This window comes from Juglans microcarpa x Juglans regia, chromosome 2D, assembly GCF_004785595.1.
Source record: "Juglans microcarpa x Juglans regia isolate MS1-56 chromosome 2D, Jm3101_v1.0, whole genome shotgun sequence".
NCBI lineage: Eukaryota > Viridiplantae > Streptophyta > Magnoliopsida > Fagales > Juglandaceae > Juglans > Juglans microcarpa x Juglans regia.
In genome coordinates this window covers 4,335,386-4,350,929 of record NC_054596.1, presented here as the reverse complement: position 1 = coordinate 4,350,929, position 15,544 = coordinate 4,335,386, and the positions used below count along the sequence as shown (strand labels likewise).

The 15,544-nt window shown below is 37.0% G+C and overlaps 3 protein-coding genes across 3 annotated transcripts; all 3 read right to left on the bottom strand.

Annotated features, from left to right (window-relative positions):
• Positions 1 to 372: 372 nt before the first annotated feature.
• Positions 373 to 8,793, bottom strand: LOC121250360 (uridine kinase-like protein 1, chloroplastic). The gene is made up of 14 exons (XM_041149475.1): positions 8,504 to 8,793; positions 7,923 to 8,014; positions 7,764 to 7,833; positions 7,544 to 7,662; positions 7,201 to 7,297; positions 5,888 to 5,967; positions 3,776 to 3,970; positions 3,097 to 3,180; positions 2,930 to 2,990; positions 2,190 to 2,250; positions 1,836 to 1,929; positions 1,634 to 1,706; positions 885 to 967; positions 373 to 776 (listed from the first exon to the last, which is right to left on the bottom strand). Exons 1-14 carry the CDS (start codon positions 8,703 to 8,705, stop codon positions 630 to 632), a joined length of 1,458 nt encoding a protein of 485 aa, XP_041005409.1. The 5' UTR covers positions 8,706 to 8,793; the 3' UTR covers positions 373 to 629.
• Positions 8,794 to 9,275: 482 nt separating this feature from the next.
• On the bottom strand, positions 9,276 to 10,207 carry LOC121248050 (mavicyanin). The gene is made up of 2 exons (XM_041146408.1): positions 9,937 to 10,207; positions 9,276 to 9,808 (listed from the first exon to the last, which is right to left on the bottom strand). The coding sequence occupies exons 1-2, from the start codon at positions 10,109 to 10,111 to the stop codon at positions 9,477 to 9,479; spliced, it is 507 nt and encodes a 168-aa protein (XP_041002342.1). The 5' UTR covers positions 10,112 to 10,207; the 3' UTR covers positions 9,276 to 9,476.
• Positions 10,208 to 10,748: 541 nt separating this feature from the next.
• LOC121248049 (triacylglycerol lipase 2-like) lies at positions 10,749 to 14,018 on the bottom strand. The gene is made up of 9 exons (XM_041146407.1): positions 13,676 to 14,018; positions 13,444 to 13,554; positions 12,646 to 12,786; positions 12,285 to 12,395; positions 12,066 to 12,209; positions 11,904 to 11,944; positions 11,723 to 11,802; positions 11,530 to 11,625; positions 10,749 to 11,338 (listed from the first exon to the last, which is right to left on the bottom strand). Exons 1-9 carry the CDS (start codon positions 13,967 to 13,969, stop codon positions 11,016 to 11,018), a joined length of 1,341 nt encoding a protein of 446 aa, XP_041002341.1. The 5' UTR covers positions 13,970 to 14,018; the 3' UTR covers positions 10,749 to 11,015.
• Positions 14,019 to 15,544: the final 1,526 nt, after the last annotated feature.

Here is a 15,544-nt window from a genome sequence, read left to right as displayed (position 1 = left end):
AAATGATTTAATTGTAGATATTTTATTAAATTTTAAAAAATAAGAATAAAATTAGAATAAAATATATTTTAAAATAAAAATTATATTGAAATTTGAAAAAGTGAATTGATAAAATTAAAAAAAAAATTTGAATGTACATTGCTTTGAAATACGTAAAAGTATTATTTTTATATTTTGTTTTAAATTTTGTAAAAAATGTATTGATTTTTATGTTTAAATAATGATTAGGTAATTATTAGATAAAAAATTTAAAAATTTGAAATTGAAAAGTATTTTATTTTTTAATAAAGCTTACAAATGAAAATTCTCAGTGTTTTGCCAAATATGCCTTGGTAGTTGGTAAAGTAAGAAAACGATTAAGGAGAAACTATCTGAAATATTCTGGTTTCTTATCCATATTCTCAACAATACTTAGCAAGCAATCATTCAAGTATTACACCATACGGGTAATTACAAAGAAAAGCCTTCATGCATTAGTTAAAAGATATGCTTGAAATCTTCTTAATTCTCTGTTGAAGATTCTTACTAAAATACTTGCCACAGAAGAAATATATGAAAATTGCTTAGAAAAATATTGTGTCCCATAATAACGCATAATAATCGATTCTTCACATGACAACTCTCAAGGATCAATCGTCAGTACCAAAGTAACGATCCCCAAACTCACCCAGGCCCGGTATGACCCGGAATTCTTCGTTCAGCTCAACATCAATCTCGGAGGTGACAATTTTCAAGGATGGGAACCTCTTGCAAACACAATGGATTCCCTCAGGGGCCTGAAGTTAAGAAAAGAGCACTGAAGTAAGTGTACGTAGACATTGTAAAGAAATAGATATATGCTTGCAATCATTGAGGCAATGACGAAAATACCAAACAAAACTTACAGAGATGAGGTTTAGAAATATGATGTGGGATTCTGGAACACCTTTCTGTATGAGTAGTTCAATTGCTTGGTTAGCAGAATTCCCTAGAAAGGCAGTAAGATTGCTTGTTAATCATCAGCATGCAATCTTAGCTTCAATAGAAAACATTGAATAACCCCCATAAAGATCAGCTCATCTTAAATTTACCACAGCTTCAGCCAATAGATATTAGATATGAAGCAATGCATCGTATTGAACTTTTCACTATTTACGTGTCTACTTCTCACATGTTCGATTACTAAGGACAGGTTAAGAGCTCTGTTGTGTCGTTACATAAGAAGTCTATATGGCATATGGAAAAGCCGATAAGAACGGATATGGAACTTTGCACAGGTAAAGACAACGAGCAAGGACACTAGTTGGCATGACAAAAACACAGCTCTAATCTGCTAGACATAGGATGTGCGGCTTAAAATAACTATTATTTTAACTAGAGCTGGATGCGCAGTGAACAAAAAGCAAAGCTGTATCAATGGATGAAAACTGGACTGAGTAATAGATCAAGCTTAATGGGAAGCGGTGCTATTTACTTTACTAACGAAATTTATGAGATCTTCCCTTTCCTTTTTCTCTCATACACCATCTTCTATTCAATTAATCATCTTTATTCAAAGAAATGAACTTCCCTCAGCCTATTCTTACACCATGACCATTGACAGCAATCAAGAAAGGTACAGGAACACAGATTTGAATGGAATAAACAAGATTACCTGTGGCAAGAACAGGATCTAGAAGTAGGACATGCCGTTCAGATATATCCTTGGGAAGCTTCTCATATATAAGCTGCTTGAGGCAAGGCAGCAATCTACTGTTAAAATTAGTTATGTCCAATCCTCAAAGAATAGAAACTAGAGCTCTAGCTTCAGCCCCAGCTCAAGCAAATAATTTATTGTACAAAATAACAACTTTTACCTGCTTTCCATTATCTCCATCACGGTGAATTAAAATTTTTCCAATTTTAATTCCCTTACAGCAGGCACGCATTGCGTTTTCCATGCTTTCACCACTGTTAAATAACAAATAAAAAATTCTTTAACATCTTATTTTTCAGAAAGAAAAAATACTATTCAACAAGGTGAATTGCCCATGAGGCACATAATGTGCACAGCATTAGGAACCACATGCTGGAAGATGAGAGTCTAAACTTCATGTTTAAAGTATATGATGGAATCTTGGGTCATAAAGCATGTCCCAATTCCCAAATGAAGAAGTCCTCATTACCAGAAACTGAAAACTCCCAAAATCAATACCTGATTCAAATCTCACCTTCGAATGATGGAAACCCCACACAACTTTTTACAAAAATCAACCCCAGTATATGCCGATCCTGAAATAGAAAATTAGTAGTATTCTGACAATGTTCAGTGGTTGAATTAAAGGGAATAAATTGCATTTTTTACAAGTAAAGGGAATTAAATTATGTAAGATGAGAACATCCAAATCTATACAGGATTTGCCTTCCTGCCGTTCAAATGAACAAAAATGCCAGCATACACAGGTTCTCACAGCTCAAAATAAATAAAAACATTAAAGAATTAAAAGTTCTCAAGAATGGTAATGAATAAACGGATACACACACAAAGCTTGTCAAGTTTAGTGATTGACATGATATATCTCCCCATCACATAATATAACTATCACATAAGAAAATGAAATAAAAAATGAAAGAACAATTGGATGAAGAATAGCAAGATATAGATGGTTTTTTTTCAGATACAAGTAAATAGCAAGATATTGATGATATAAAACAGAAAACCTAACCGTCCAATCATCTTGACCAAATAGAACATAAAGAAGATATTTGATAAAGAAGAGGAAACAAACAAGATAGCCTACATATGTACTTCAGTTGTTCCTCGTTAGTGTCTTCCAATGAATTTGCTAATTTTTTTTAAGAAGAAACTTACCAGTTAAAACTATTGGAATTTTTTTTTATAAGTAAATCTCTCTTTTTTTTTAATCGGTAAACAAATTTTTATTGATCAAAATAAATTGAGTTAACACACCTGTTGGAGTAACTACTTGCTTCTCAGTGAATGGCAGATGGCCAAGGCCATGCTCCACAACCTGAAGTTTAATGTCAACAAAATTGGTCATTTATTTTTTATAAGAACACGGGCACTGAACCCGTGTCAATTAACAGACTTCAGCTTAGCCATGCAAGAGAAAGTACCAGACGAATCAGTCGATCTGAATAAAATACAAAGTCATGCTTCGATATATCCGTGTCTCGAATCAGTGTATGCATACCTCTTATCTGCAACGAGGATCACAAACATGAGGGCCATACAGAACTGAAGCAATTAAACAGTAATTGAATTGCATATCAGATTGCAGTGTGTAGGGGAGAACTTCTTAGGTAATTTTAATGTTTAAATTTATCCATTGATGTGTCATAATCCATGAGAAAGACCCCTGAATTTTATTTTCTTCATAAAAAATTTTTGAAAAAGTTTTTGTTTTATGATCAGTAAAGAAGAATTTTATCAATGAGATAAGTAGGCATTTATAAAAAAAAATGAAGCGGTTTGGAAGATGATCCCTATATGCATCAAGTGGTGTTTGTGGCAGGAGCGAAACGAGCGGACGTTTGAGGACAAGGAGAGATTGGTGGATAAGCTAAAAGTTTTATTTCTTAGAACTCTTTGTACTTGGGCTATTGCTGTGGACTTTAATGGCATGGACCTGCATGATTTCCTTGCTTCTAATGCGCCTACGTAGCTAGGGCATAGGAGTTTTTTTGTAACTGGCATTTTGCCCATTCTTTTGTTAATAAAAGGTGTATTTACTTGTCCAAAAAAAAAAAATGAAGTTACAAAAAAAATAAAAAATACAATCAAAGAAACATATACCTGAAATGTTGACTGAATAACATACACATTTGGATATATTTTACAAAGGTTGTGCTGACCAAGCTTTGTCTGTATATGTTGCACAATCAAATCAATGGCGACATGATTATCACCTCCCCGAGGAATTATAACATCAGCATACTTCTTCGATGGGAGAACAAAATCATCAAAAGCAGGCTTGACAAACTTTGCATACTGCACAATTAACATAGTTCTTGCAAATTATAATGTCATCAGCAGTTTCAAAGATGAGAAAACTTCAACAGTACATGAACGAAATCTCACAGGCTCACAATAAAAAGTTAATTTAGCATCAGTGTAAATACATGTCAGAACCATACAGTACAATGAGTTGAAGCTGGATTGAAATATTAAACATAACACAGCTTAATCAATTAGTTGCACCATTGTCCATTGTATGTAGCCTATTTCTTTAGTCAAGGTGTTGCAAACTCAAGGAGAAAATGTAGTGGAAGTTAAATATCAGTGCATTCTGCAGATGTCGCTTTTGAATTGTGATAGTAAAGCTATTGTGCATTAATACAATTAGGGAACCAATAAATTATAATGAAGCTGAAATAAAGAATGTGTAATGAAAACCCAAGGGAAGTCTTTGGCAAAATGGAATTATTTTTTTTGATAAGTTAAAAGTTTTATTAAGCACAATGTAATAGGCGAAGTCCAAGTACACAGGAAGTATACAAAAGAAACACCTAGTTACATTCTAGTACTAGAAAAGCGAAGACAAGAATTCGTTTACAGCCCCTCCCTTCAGTACAATAGCAGAGAACCAGCTAGGTAGAGTGCTTATAAAAAACTTCCAAAATGCATCTCTATTGCGTTCCCTATCATTAAAACACCTCTCATTTCTCTCCAACCAAATACACCACATAATACACAAAGGCAGAGCTGCCACTTGGGAACAAGTATGCATTTGAAAGTTGGTCCAGCTTGCTAGAAAATCTACCACTGCTTCTGGCATAACCCAGCTCAGCCCAACCCTTCCAAACACTCCATCCCACAACACCTTAGCCATTTCACAGTGAAGTAGTTGATGGTTCACTGATTCCGCTTCTTTCTTGCACATCAAGCACAAATCCAAAACAATCATTCTGCGCTTCCTCAAGTTATCTATAGTCTGAATATTCCCTATTGCTGCTGCCCATACGAAAAAAGCCACCCTTGTCGGAACATGAGCTTTCCAAATCCTCTTCCAAGGAAAGCAAATATGATGCTGATTTAGTATCACCTTATAGTATGACCGAACTGTAAACTTTTTAGAGGCTGTTTGTCTCCAGCATAGTTGGTCCCTGCCCTGTCTTCTTATCTCCACTGAATACAACAATCTGAAAAAATCAGTAACCTCCTCTACTTCCCAATCCTGGGCAGATCTGGAGAAACTTACATCCCAAAGCACCACTCCATTGAAAAGACCCATCAACTCTGAAACTGAAGCTTGCTTATTATTCGCCAATCTGAAGACAACCAGAAAGGCTCTAGACAATTCAGTATCCCCACACCAAACATCAGACCAGAATCTGATTTTTGAACCATCACCAACCGAGAAGTTAACTTGTTTCAAGAAACAACCCCAACCTTTCCTAATAAACTTCCATAGACTCACACCATATGAACCCCTACATTCCTTGGTACACCAACCTCCCCAATCACTACCATACTTTCGATTAATCACCCCCTCCACAATGCTTCCTCTTCCCCATGGTATCTCCATAGCCACTTACCCAATAACGCCTTATTAAAACTACATAAGCTATGAATACCCAAACCTCCATCAACAATCGGACAACAAACTTTTTTCCAACTCACTAGGGGAGTTTTAGTCTCCTCTCCCATGCCTCCCCACAAAAAATCTCTATACAATTTGTCAATAGGATTGACCACACCAACTGGTAAAGGGAATAAAGACAGGAAGTAGGTAGGGATATTAGAGAGAGTACTCTTTATAAGAGTAATCATACCCCTTTAGATAAATATGTCCTTTTCCATGCTGCCAACTTCCTCTCTATCTTCTCGACCACCCCATCCCAAGTACTAATTAATCAAAGTACTAATTAATCAAAGTACACCATATTAATTAATCAAAGTACTAACCTGTTCAAGAACAGAGTTTATGTCCCTGCCCCTCTCAACTGTGTCACGTCTAATTCTACGAGCAAGTCTCACATCAGCATCTATAAGGAATTATTCACCAAAAAAGACATAATGAAGCATTTGAGAGAGAGAGATGCAACAAAATATAAAATTATAACATGTGTTCTCTATTTGCCAGTTAAAAATATATGAAACATAGAACTGAAAATGATCCAAGCTGAGGCTCATTCATTTAAAAGAACAAATTAAGATTCTTCTAATGTGGGACCTAAGCATGTTTTTTCCTTGATATTGCATTTTGTGTTTCATGTCCGAATGGAGACTTTGAAGGGCGATCAAAGTTGCATGTCCTTGAAATTACTTAGTAAAAAGCTGGGGATCGGGCCCTTCACAAAGTCTGCTGCTACCATATCCTTGGTTCTTTGGTGCATGTGCTGTGAAAACAGCCCACCACACGGATTCATCATGGCCAATGATAAGTACCAACATTTTATTTAGTGATTTTATAATGGCTATATATAAAACCTAAAGATAAAATGCAGCATCCTTATAGGGCTTCACTCTCCGCTTAGCTAATTAGGTTTAAGACGGTGAGTTGGAGTAATCTATAGAATCAAGCTCGACCTGCTCATAAGCTCAATGAACCTCCATCAAAATGATTTTGAACTTCAATTTCTAGGCATAAGGAGAACTCTATTGAAGCTCAAACTTCAGTACCATTCATCAAGCAGAGGTCAGACTGACCCATGCTTGTTGGCCATTTTTGAAAAATTATTTCCAACTAGCTCTCATTTGATGCCATTAGGCGCACCATGGGTTATTAAAAAATTCATTTAATAATGAATGTGATGCAGGAGCATTGTTTAAGACTTTTGAGCCCAAGGGAATGTATGGTCTGATCTACAATAGATACAATAGATGATCAGATTTACAATAGATACAAGTTCTTCCTTCAGCGAAGACAGAATTATGGAATCAATGGTTAAGACTTTTGAGCCCAAGAAAGTCACTGAAAAGTAATAGACCCGTGACTGGACACCTTAAACAATCAGTATATGAATTTCCCAATCAGCACCAGTGTTCCCTGAATACCATAACTGATTAGGAGGGGGAGAAAAAAGTTCTCTTAAAAAACTATGCATGGTTTTGATAACAATATAGCAGGGGCCATTGTAACAAGAAAGCCAGTGAAACTTAAGAGCTATAATAATATGAAGCGATTAGTAATCATAAATGACCTTGTGAGTATGCAGAAGAAATTGTGATGATAACAATGATGGTGATGATTGACAATTAAATGAAATGAGGCAAACCTGTGTCAACAAAAATCTTCATATTCATCATGTTGCGAACACGTTGGTCATGGAAAATCAGAATCCCCTCTAATATGATAACATCAGAAGCATTTACCTGATAAAGTATTTTGATTGAGTTTTTAAGAAAAGAATTATTGACAGATCAAGGGTGGTTTAACAAAACTTAGCGGACACTTGAGTTGTATTAGAAGAAGTAAGCACTCTCTCTTATCACTATCTTTCTAAAGGTTAATAATAAACCTAAAACCCAATGTTCCTTCAGTTGGACCTATGTCGACTCTCCAAGCTCTCAACAATTGAAAAGTAAAGCTATGGGTAGAAAACACTTTCACGGGAGTACCTGCCGGAAACTATCTGAGCAACGGCGATGAATCTTAAAGTCATAAATTGGAACTTGGTAAGATTGCCCAGATTTGAGCTTCTGAATGCAATCCAGAAGCTGCTCAGTGTCAAAAGCCTCTGCAAAACAATCGATATATTTTCTTTAAAATGATCCCTACAGAAAAACAACGCCAAACAACATAAATCCACATGAAAGATTTTGTAACCACAAAGTTTACCAGGATGATCAAAGTTATATTCATGCACGCGTTCAGATTCTTCAGGAGTCAAACCTCGGTAAAACGAATCCTAAAACATTGCCATATCCAATAAACCTTGAAATTCAATAAGATAACGGTCTAGTGAAAATGGAAAGAACAGAAAGCCGTGCCACTAACCTGGTTGACAAGGACCACACGGTGATCATGGAGCTGTTGGATGATCATGTCACACACTGTGGTCTTACCCGAAGCTGTACCTCCCGAGACCCCTACCCAAAATTGCCAAAACAAGAAATAATAATTTAGTGAAAATTAAAGGAAAAAGAATAAGAATGAAAAAAAGAAACAAACGAATGAAGCGGTTGCATAAAATGGAGGGAGAAGGTTTCCTTTGTATACGTCCTGTGTACTTGAGCTTTGCCTATTCTTGGGAATAAAGTTTCTTATTAATTATAAAAAAAAAAAAAAAAAATGGAGGGAGAAGGTAATAAACCCTAGAGCACAAAGAACAATGCTACGAATAAATTCCTTTACAAACTCGAGCATTTATGTTCGAATACTTCGTCCATCCCAAGATCTAAGGGAAAAGAAAAAAATGAATGCTGAAAGTTGGATTAATATTGAAAAAATAACTTTCCAACTGTAAGCAAAAGTAAAACATAAGTAAAAACACTTCCGAAAATCTACGAAGAAGCGAGAATTAGTATAATAATTGGAGTAAAAGAAAAGTTATTTCAAAATGTGATTCAATTAGTTACCGATGACGAAGGGCTGTTTGGGGAAGTTGGAATCGGCGGCTAGGGGTGATAAACCGGAAGCGGAGGCGGAGGACCTTTGAGCAGGAGAAGAAGATAAAGAGGCCGGTGGAGAGGACAAGAGGCCGTCGAGGCGGAGGCCGGAGAAGTGGGGACCGGAAGCCGCCTCCATAACGTAATCGATCGAAGTCGTTTCCTCCGGCATGGTTGCTCTCAACTGAGTACAGGAGTCGCAGTTCCGTTCCTTCGCGGGACCCTTGCCGCATTACTTGTACTTGTTTTTTTGTTTTTAGGCGAAATTTTTTATTGTTTACTTAAAATAAATTATAGATCCGAATATACTCAAACATCAGACTCTGTGATTTTCTTTTCTTTTTTCTTTTGTTTTTCTTTTTTTTAGGTGTCCCACAATATTTATTATTTCCAACGGTCTCCTTGTTTAATTATATTATCAAAATTATATTACACCTATTTCTTTTATTTAAAAGTAATTTTATATACAACTGTGTCGTGCGTAAATTTTACGTAATTATTTTAAAAAAAGTGAGATTTATTATTAAAAAATTAATTTTTTTCATGTGACATATGTTTTATTTATTTTTTTAAAACGATTACGCGGTGATTATACAATTCAAAATTATAAATATCTTTTCTTTTTAATTTATAAGTGAAAGAATACATTTTGAGTATTTTTTATTGTATTTCAATATTGCAATGCTATGCTAAAGATAGTAAAGTAACACGACGTTGACATGATACAGAAACCAGGCAAGGGTAAGAGATATCCAATCCATTTTTATTCACCTCTTCATTCAATCACAAATATCAAACCATGTATCCGTGAATATGATTACTTTGTTTTCCAGCTCAAACAACTTCCTTTAATTCTGACTACAGTCAAATCCCATAAATATCAAACCAAACAGTACTTAATTCACTGGTAGTGACAAAACCATGCAGCCTCCAAATCGCTAGCTTAAAACAAGTAAATCAAAGGGGTGACCAGTAATGCCACAGCCAAGACAATGGAAGCAAAAGATCTGGAAGCAGAAGCATCAGAAGTTGAAGATGAAGGTGATGCAGGAGAAGAGGGTGCATTCCCAGTGATTGTCGTGATCTTTACTTTCATGCCCTGGTTGCAGTGGCCTAATGTGCCACAAGCAAAGTACCTTGTGCCGGCCTTGTTTAGCTTGATAACATCGCTGCCGCTGTTCTTGGAGTCCAGGGCGCTACCAATGTCGCAGTTCTTGTAGGCACTCTCACTAGCAAGTTCAACAACACTGTGCAGCCCTGATGCATACTTGAAAACTGTCCCAGAAAAAAGATATATCGATTATGATAATTAATTTGGCAACAATGTATTCGCGAGATTCACAATTTTGAGTCTGTACGTTTATCAAAAAAGACATCTAATATGGTTGAGATTGGAAGCATACCAAGTTGGTCGCCAACTTTGAACTTTTGGCCTGATGCCCATGAGTTGAAGTCTGTGGATTCTTCCCAACCTTGGCTTCCTCCAACAACATGTTGGGCTGCCAAGGCTTCCTTTGTCATGCAGGCAACAAAGAGCAACACCAAGAAAATAGTGTTCTTCAAGATGGTCGCCGCCATTACTTCTTTCTGATCTCTGTACTCTTTTTTGGGTTTGTTTGAGCAACGAATCCACAACTATATATATATGCTAGGAAACCTGTAAACATACAAAGTGTCTCTATCATTGTTTTGAAACTCCTCTTTGTTATATAATGGGAACACCATGCCTAATATTGATGACTCGGGGTGGCTTAATAACATGAACATCGAGAGTTCTCCAATTTCTCAATTTGCCCCCAAGCAGCAGATATCATTACAACCAAGCTCACAAGGCAGGTGTGTAATTCTGGGACAAAATAGGGGATGGTTTTGTGAAGGGCAATATGTGTTCGGTGTTTGCATTGCCTGCTAAGCAAAATCTAGTTGGTTAAAGGTCATGGAAGCTTGGCGTTGAAACGAAGCCATCATTGTGATCATATTCACTTGAGGCTTAATCTGGAAGCTCAGATTTTTTATTCACGGAAGCCAAGACATACATTAGGTGCATTGGATAGCCTAAACAAATGGAGAAAAGTCTGGTGACTGGCCTGTGATGATCGTCATGACTGGTTGTACTGATTTTATTCACGCATTGCTTGATTAATTCCGACTCTTTCCGAGACAAATCAAATCTATTTAGATGGATGCAGAACATAAATCTTGAAGGATGTTCTCTTCAATGTTCTTTCACATATATTACCCATCAAACACTCTGAATTAACGATCAGTTTGCTGATCATGTACGAAGTCATTTAACATAGGGTACATAAGTAAATGGAAAACCATAGGCAATGAGCGCACATCTTTCACACCCACTTGACATTGTCACATCTATATAAATAATGGGTTCCATAGAACTCTGTAAAGTTTTGATAATGACTTTCTTATTGAGTAGAGGAAACATTAGTTCTGATCACAGGTTCCAAGGCTTCCAAAAGCATCATTAGTGAAAACGTTTGAAAAATGCGACTACTTGATTGTACACTAAATCCTTGGCATTCACCCCCATGATGAAATCTGCGTGAGCATAATCCTTGATGAACTGAACTGAGAGCTTGTCTACATCGTGAGATTTAAAATTGTCGAGTAGAAGCATGACATCTCGCACATCGGAGAGTGCGTCTTGGCCGCCATAGCTAATAAAGATGGGAAGGTCATGGGGAATGTTAGAGAGGTTATAAATAGGTGGTGTGGCTTCCCCGTATTGGTTCAAATTGTAGTCAGCCCGGCCGTAGTTGTATTTTGCCACAACGCCATTTCTTACCGCTGCAAAAATTACATTGGAAAAAAGCTCCAACATGAATGAGTAGTTCTGGATGTTTCCAACAAAGACTACCTAAAAAGATCAGTAATGTTACACACATTTTCCAGTTGGCCTATTGCCTGCTGTCTTCGGAAGAATATGCCAATGTTTCAGAAGAGTATGCTAAAACAGTGAGGCAGGGGAACAAACTTACTCTGAGCAAGGTGTACCATGTTCTTGACCGATGTTGACTGTGGTTCATTCATCAGGAGGAGATCAATAGTGGAGGAGTTAAGACAGCAATTCTTGCCTTGAATCAAGCATATATGATGTCAGTATGAAGAAGCTACTGCTGCAAAACAACTAAATGGAAATACATACAAGAAGTGGGCAGAGACAGCAAATACCAGTAAGTGCACGTAATAAGTCATAGCAGTCAACTCCCGGATGGGCACACAGAGACTTGAGAAGTTTACCAACAGGTTCCCTATTTAGAAGGAATTGCAGAAAACCACGAATTTAGATCAGCATTGGATCTTGTTCTAAAATCCGTGAGATGAGGATTCTAATTAATACTTGGGTACTTACTCTTTTGGATTAAACTCTGCAAGCCCAAAATGCTTGACGATCTGTTGGCAAATTAATTAAACAAATTAGTACTTCTTTCATGCTGCCTCATCTTATTTCATGGTGATATATAAAATTATTTAGAGCATATTGGTAATGTATCTTGGATGACTTTATAATTACCTCGCCAACAAAGAATTTGGCTGCAACAACCCCAAGTTTAGTGTTCATGTGGCTCAAATAAGCTATGGGACTCAACAATGCCGCTGATTTCAGCTGCTTCACCAGGTTACCTTCCGAGAAGGATGCCAAAGCTACTAATGTCCCCTGCCAAGCATGATTCACACGTTCAACTTTGTCAAAAATAAAATGCATTTGAAATAATTATAAGACTATCCTCACCAGGGAATGGCCCACATAATCAATCTTCTGCCCCGTTTGGCCATACACAAAGTCAAAAACAGCCGGTAGATCAAACGACACCAATTCATCCCACGACCAATTCCAGAAATCCTGTCATATTTTCATCATCGTCAAACCATAAATCGTATTCAGGACTGCAAGAAATTGAAGAACTACATATATCCACATGCACGGACCACTTAAAATTGATCTGATAGTATACAGTCGTATATATAGTTAACAGAAGATAAACTCTTGTTCTAAATTTTAATTTAATAGGTTTAATGGTCTACCTATTATTCTAATATAAAAGACAATAATTAATTAATTAATAGTCTCTAGCAAAGGAATGGAGGAAAACCGGTTGATTAGAGTCCAAGGAGGTATGTCGTCGGCTAAATCTGGTCCCTCTAGTATTGGCAATCCACACATCGAACCCATTATCGGCCAAAATCATTGGCAGGTTTTGTTCCGGAGGGTTCAGCAACCATGTCATTCCATCCTGCACCCACGCACAGTACCATATTAATAAGCTAGAAGAACTTAATCATGAGCAGTAACACCGACGTACATGCGTAGCTAGCTAGCTAGCTACATCGTTAAATTAAACTCCGTAACAAACAAATTAAACTGCCGGCCGCCCACAACGATGGCTTACATGTATACATAAATTATACAACCAGTTCTTCTGGGAAAATGCAGTACTTTAGGTCCACCTTTTTTGGGCATTCCCTTTTAAAAGACACCTTTGTTACGGTATTTTCTTTTCTTTTCTTTTCGTGTAGCTTTTGCTATATTTAACCCGATGGTACTCTTGAAAAGAAAGTAATATCACCCCGAAGTTTACTCTAAGAAAGACCAAGTTAACATGACATGACATGTTACTCGCAGTGTGGCGCACGTAGATAAATCATCTTTATTGCCATAACTTGGCAAGCGGGTCGACGCGGACTGATCAAGTCCTCTTGTCACATAGTCAAAACCTAGAATTATCAGGTTCACACCTCACACTCAAACGTGCAATTTCCTACGGCAAACTCTCGATCTCCAATGCTCCCCCACAAAACAACTTAGACAAGGCTGAAAAGTGCCATCTTATTTTATATCAAACACAGCTAAAAGCCTAAAACTAGACAAAGATCATGTGTCATTCAATTACCACAAGAACCCCATGCTGGATTAAGACCGGTTGCCGCTTAACCTCACCATCCCTAACACGACTTTCTGGGATTCTTTGCAGGCTGAGTATATATCCATCTTGGGTTGTCACCTGCAAAACACATGCATACCACGTTAGTTCATGTCACTGTTTAACGAAAGTGATGAATACCAAAGTTAGACTACTTCAATAGTTTTACGCATGGAATAGTTTTGAGCTAATATATAATTACTTCAAGCTCCTGGCATTTGTAGCCATGTACAATCACAGAAGAAGCGCATATGCCAGCCACTGGTGGGGCTACAGCAGTTCTTTTTGGGCCAAAGAAGCCAAGACTCAAGCCATGTGCTTGATGAGGCTGAACTGCTAAGACCGAGACTAGGACACAGAAGAACCTGCAGGAAGTAGACAGACCCAACAAGCTGCCACGGACCAAAGCCATACTAATTCTAATTAGTATGGCTTTGTGTGAAGGGTTTGAGATTGAGCCTTCCCCTTTATATAATAGGAAAAGATAGCTAACCATGCGTGGGAAAACGGATTGTTTTTCTCTTCTTTCTTTCTTTCTTTTTTGGCTTAACAGACTTAAGTGAAGGTCTTGGCTAAAAAGTGCTGCTTTTCCGGTTCTTTCTAGTGGGAAAGGAATAGGTGGGGGTCCCAGCAGCCGGGATCTTTCTTGAGGAACTGGATAATGGATATGGAAGAAACATGATCAGAGGCTCTCATCACTCGCACAAATCGATCAATTTCTGGAACAGGAACAGATCGGCAGCAGTTGGAGTTCATTGGCCTGGGATCTGGAAGGACTATGATATTCCCGATCATGCACGATGGCAAGCTAGCGTTAATATTTAACATGGCGTGGACAGGAGTGGGGTCTGGATGATTGGTTTGTTAACATGCATGATACTTCTGCCCATGAATCATGTATAAGGTGGACTGCAAAGGTGTCGTATATATGGGCAACTGAGCTAGTGATCTAAACTGATTTTTTTTTACTAGAAAAAAGAGTTTCAGTTGCATCTTGATTGATTCTTTTAGAATATAATAACAGTAGTTGTGGGTCGACGCTAATTTCTAATTTCTTTTACTTATGGAAATGATCTGTATATATAATTAGAACTAACCTAATAACATCATATTATAATAAAATCTTACGTTGGATTTGCGAATTAGACCGCGTTAACGTGTTAAAATGTGATTTTGATTTGCCAATACATCAGCGGAAACCGATTGCCGTGACCTTGATGATCATGATTAACATATCCTATTTATATACATTCCTAAGCCAACAAACCCAAACAATAATTTATAATTTATCAAAAAATAAGTAATAAAAGTAGTGTTGAGTTTATGGGAATCGTACGTGGGAAACCATAGCCATGTGCATAAAGGAACCCCCACGCCCCACGGTTTTCATTATCATGGGACAATATGGCCTTAATTTGACAAAAGCTTTCCTTCCACACTTCCATTAATAAAAAGAAAATAATAACATCAAAGTCATTTTGAGTGGAGAAAAGTGACGTTATTATCATGCATGCATGATGCTGCAGCTTGGCCCATACGTAGCAACTTCCATTGTAATTCCCTTTTCATTGTGGAGCTAGTACGTACATCCTGATCATGATCAATAGCCTACTACTTACGGCCACAAGCTTCAGCCAGGAGCTCGTTCCAATTAGCTTTTAAATAGATTTGAATTCACTACTGCTTAAAATAAATAGTAATAAAAATTACTTCACCCCCAAGTACTGGAGCCATTTTACCAAGTTTTTGGTCTGATGTAGTACTACTGATCTAATAATATTTAAAGACTATTCATCTGGATTCCGACCTGGAAATCTGGGTATACCCAAACCGGATTATCCCAGGTCAGGCTCAGGCCAAAACCCGGATGAATCCAGATTTCTGAAACCCGGGTTGTACTTTTTCTTTTTTTAACAAAAGCTAATTTATCATTAGCTAGACTTCAAAGATTTTGTCTCCATTTAGTTGAGAATTAAAATCAGTTAATGGCCTTTAAAGTAAGAGAGAAAACTCAACTCTTGAATACAGCATAAGCCTATAAACAATTAATTAATTTTATAATTAAATGCAT

Coding starts and splice junctions, on each gene's coding strand:
- LOC121250360 (XM_041149475.1), bottom strand. CDS start 8,705: ATGCCGGAGGAAACGACTTCGATCGATTACGTTATGGAGGCGGCTTCC. Junction 5,968..7,200: donor GAAGATTTTTGTTGACACAG/GTTTGCCTCATT, acceptor AATTCCTTATAG/ATGCTGATGTGAGACTTGCT. Junction 777..884: donor TATTTCTAAACCTCATCTCT/GTAAGTTTTGTT, acceptor TCTTAACTTCAG/GCCCCTGAGGGAATCCATTG.
- LOC121248050 (XM_041146408.1), bottom strand. CDS start 10,111: ATGGCGGCGACCATCTTGAAGAACACTATTTTCTTGGTGTTGCTCTTT. Junction 9,809..9,936: donor CAAAGTTGGCGACCAACTTG/GTATGCTTCCAA, acceptor TTTCTGGGACAG/TTTTCAAGTATGCATCAGGG.
- LOC121248049 (XM_041146407.1), bottom strand. CDS start 13,969: ATGGTTAGCTATCTTTTCCTATTATATAAAGGGGAAGGCTCAATCTCA. Junction 13,555..13,675: donor ACAAATGCCAGGAGCTTGAA/GTAATTATATAT, acceptor TGTGTTTTGCAG/GTGACAACCCAAGATGGATA. Junction 12,210..12,284: donor ATTATGTGGGCCATTCCCTG/GTGAGGATAGTC, acceptor CATGCTTGGCAG/GGGACATTAGTAGCTTTGGC.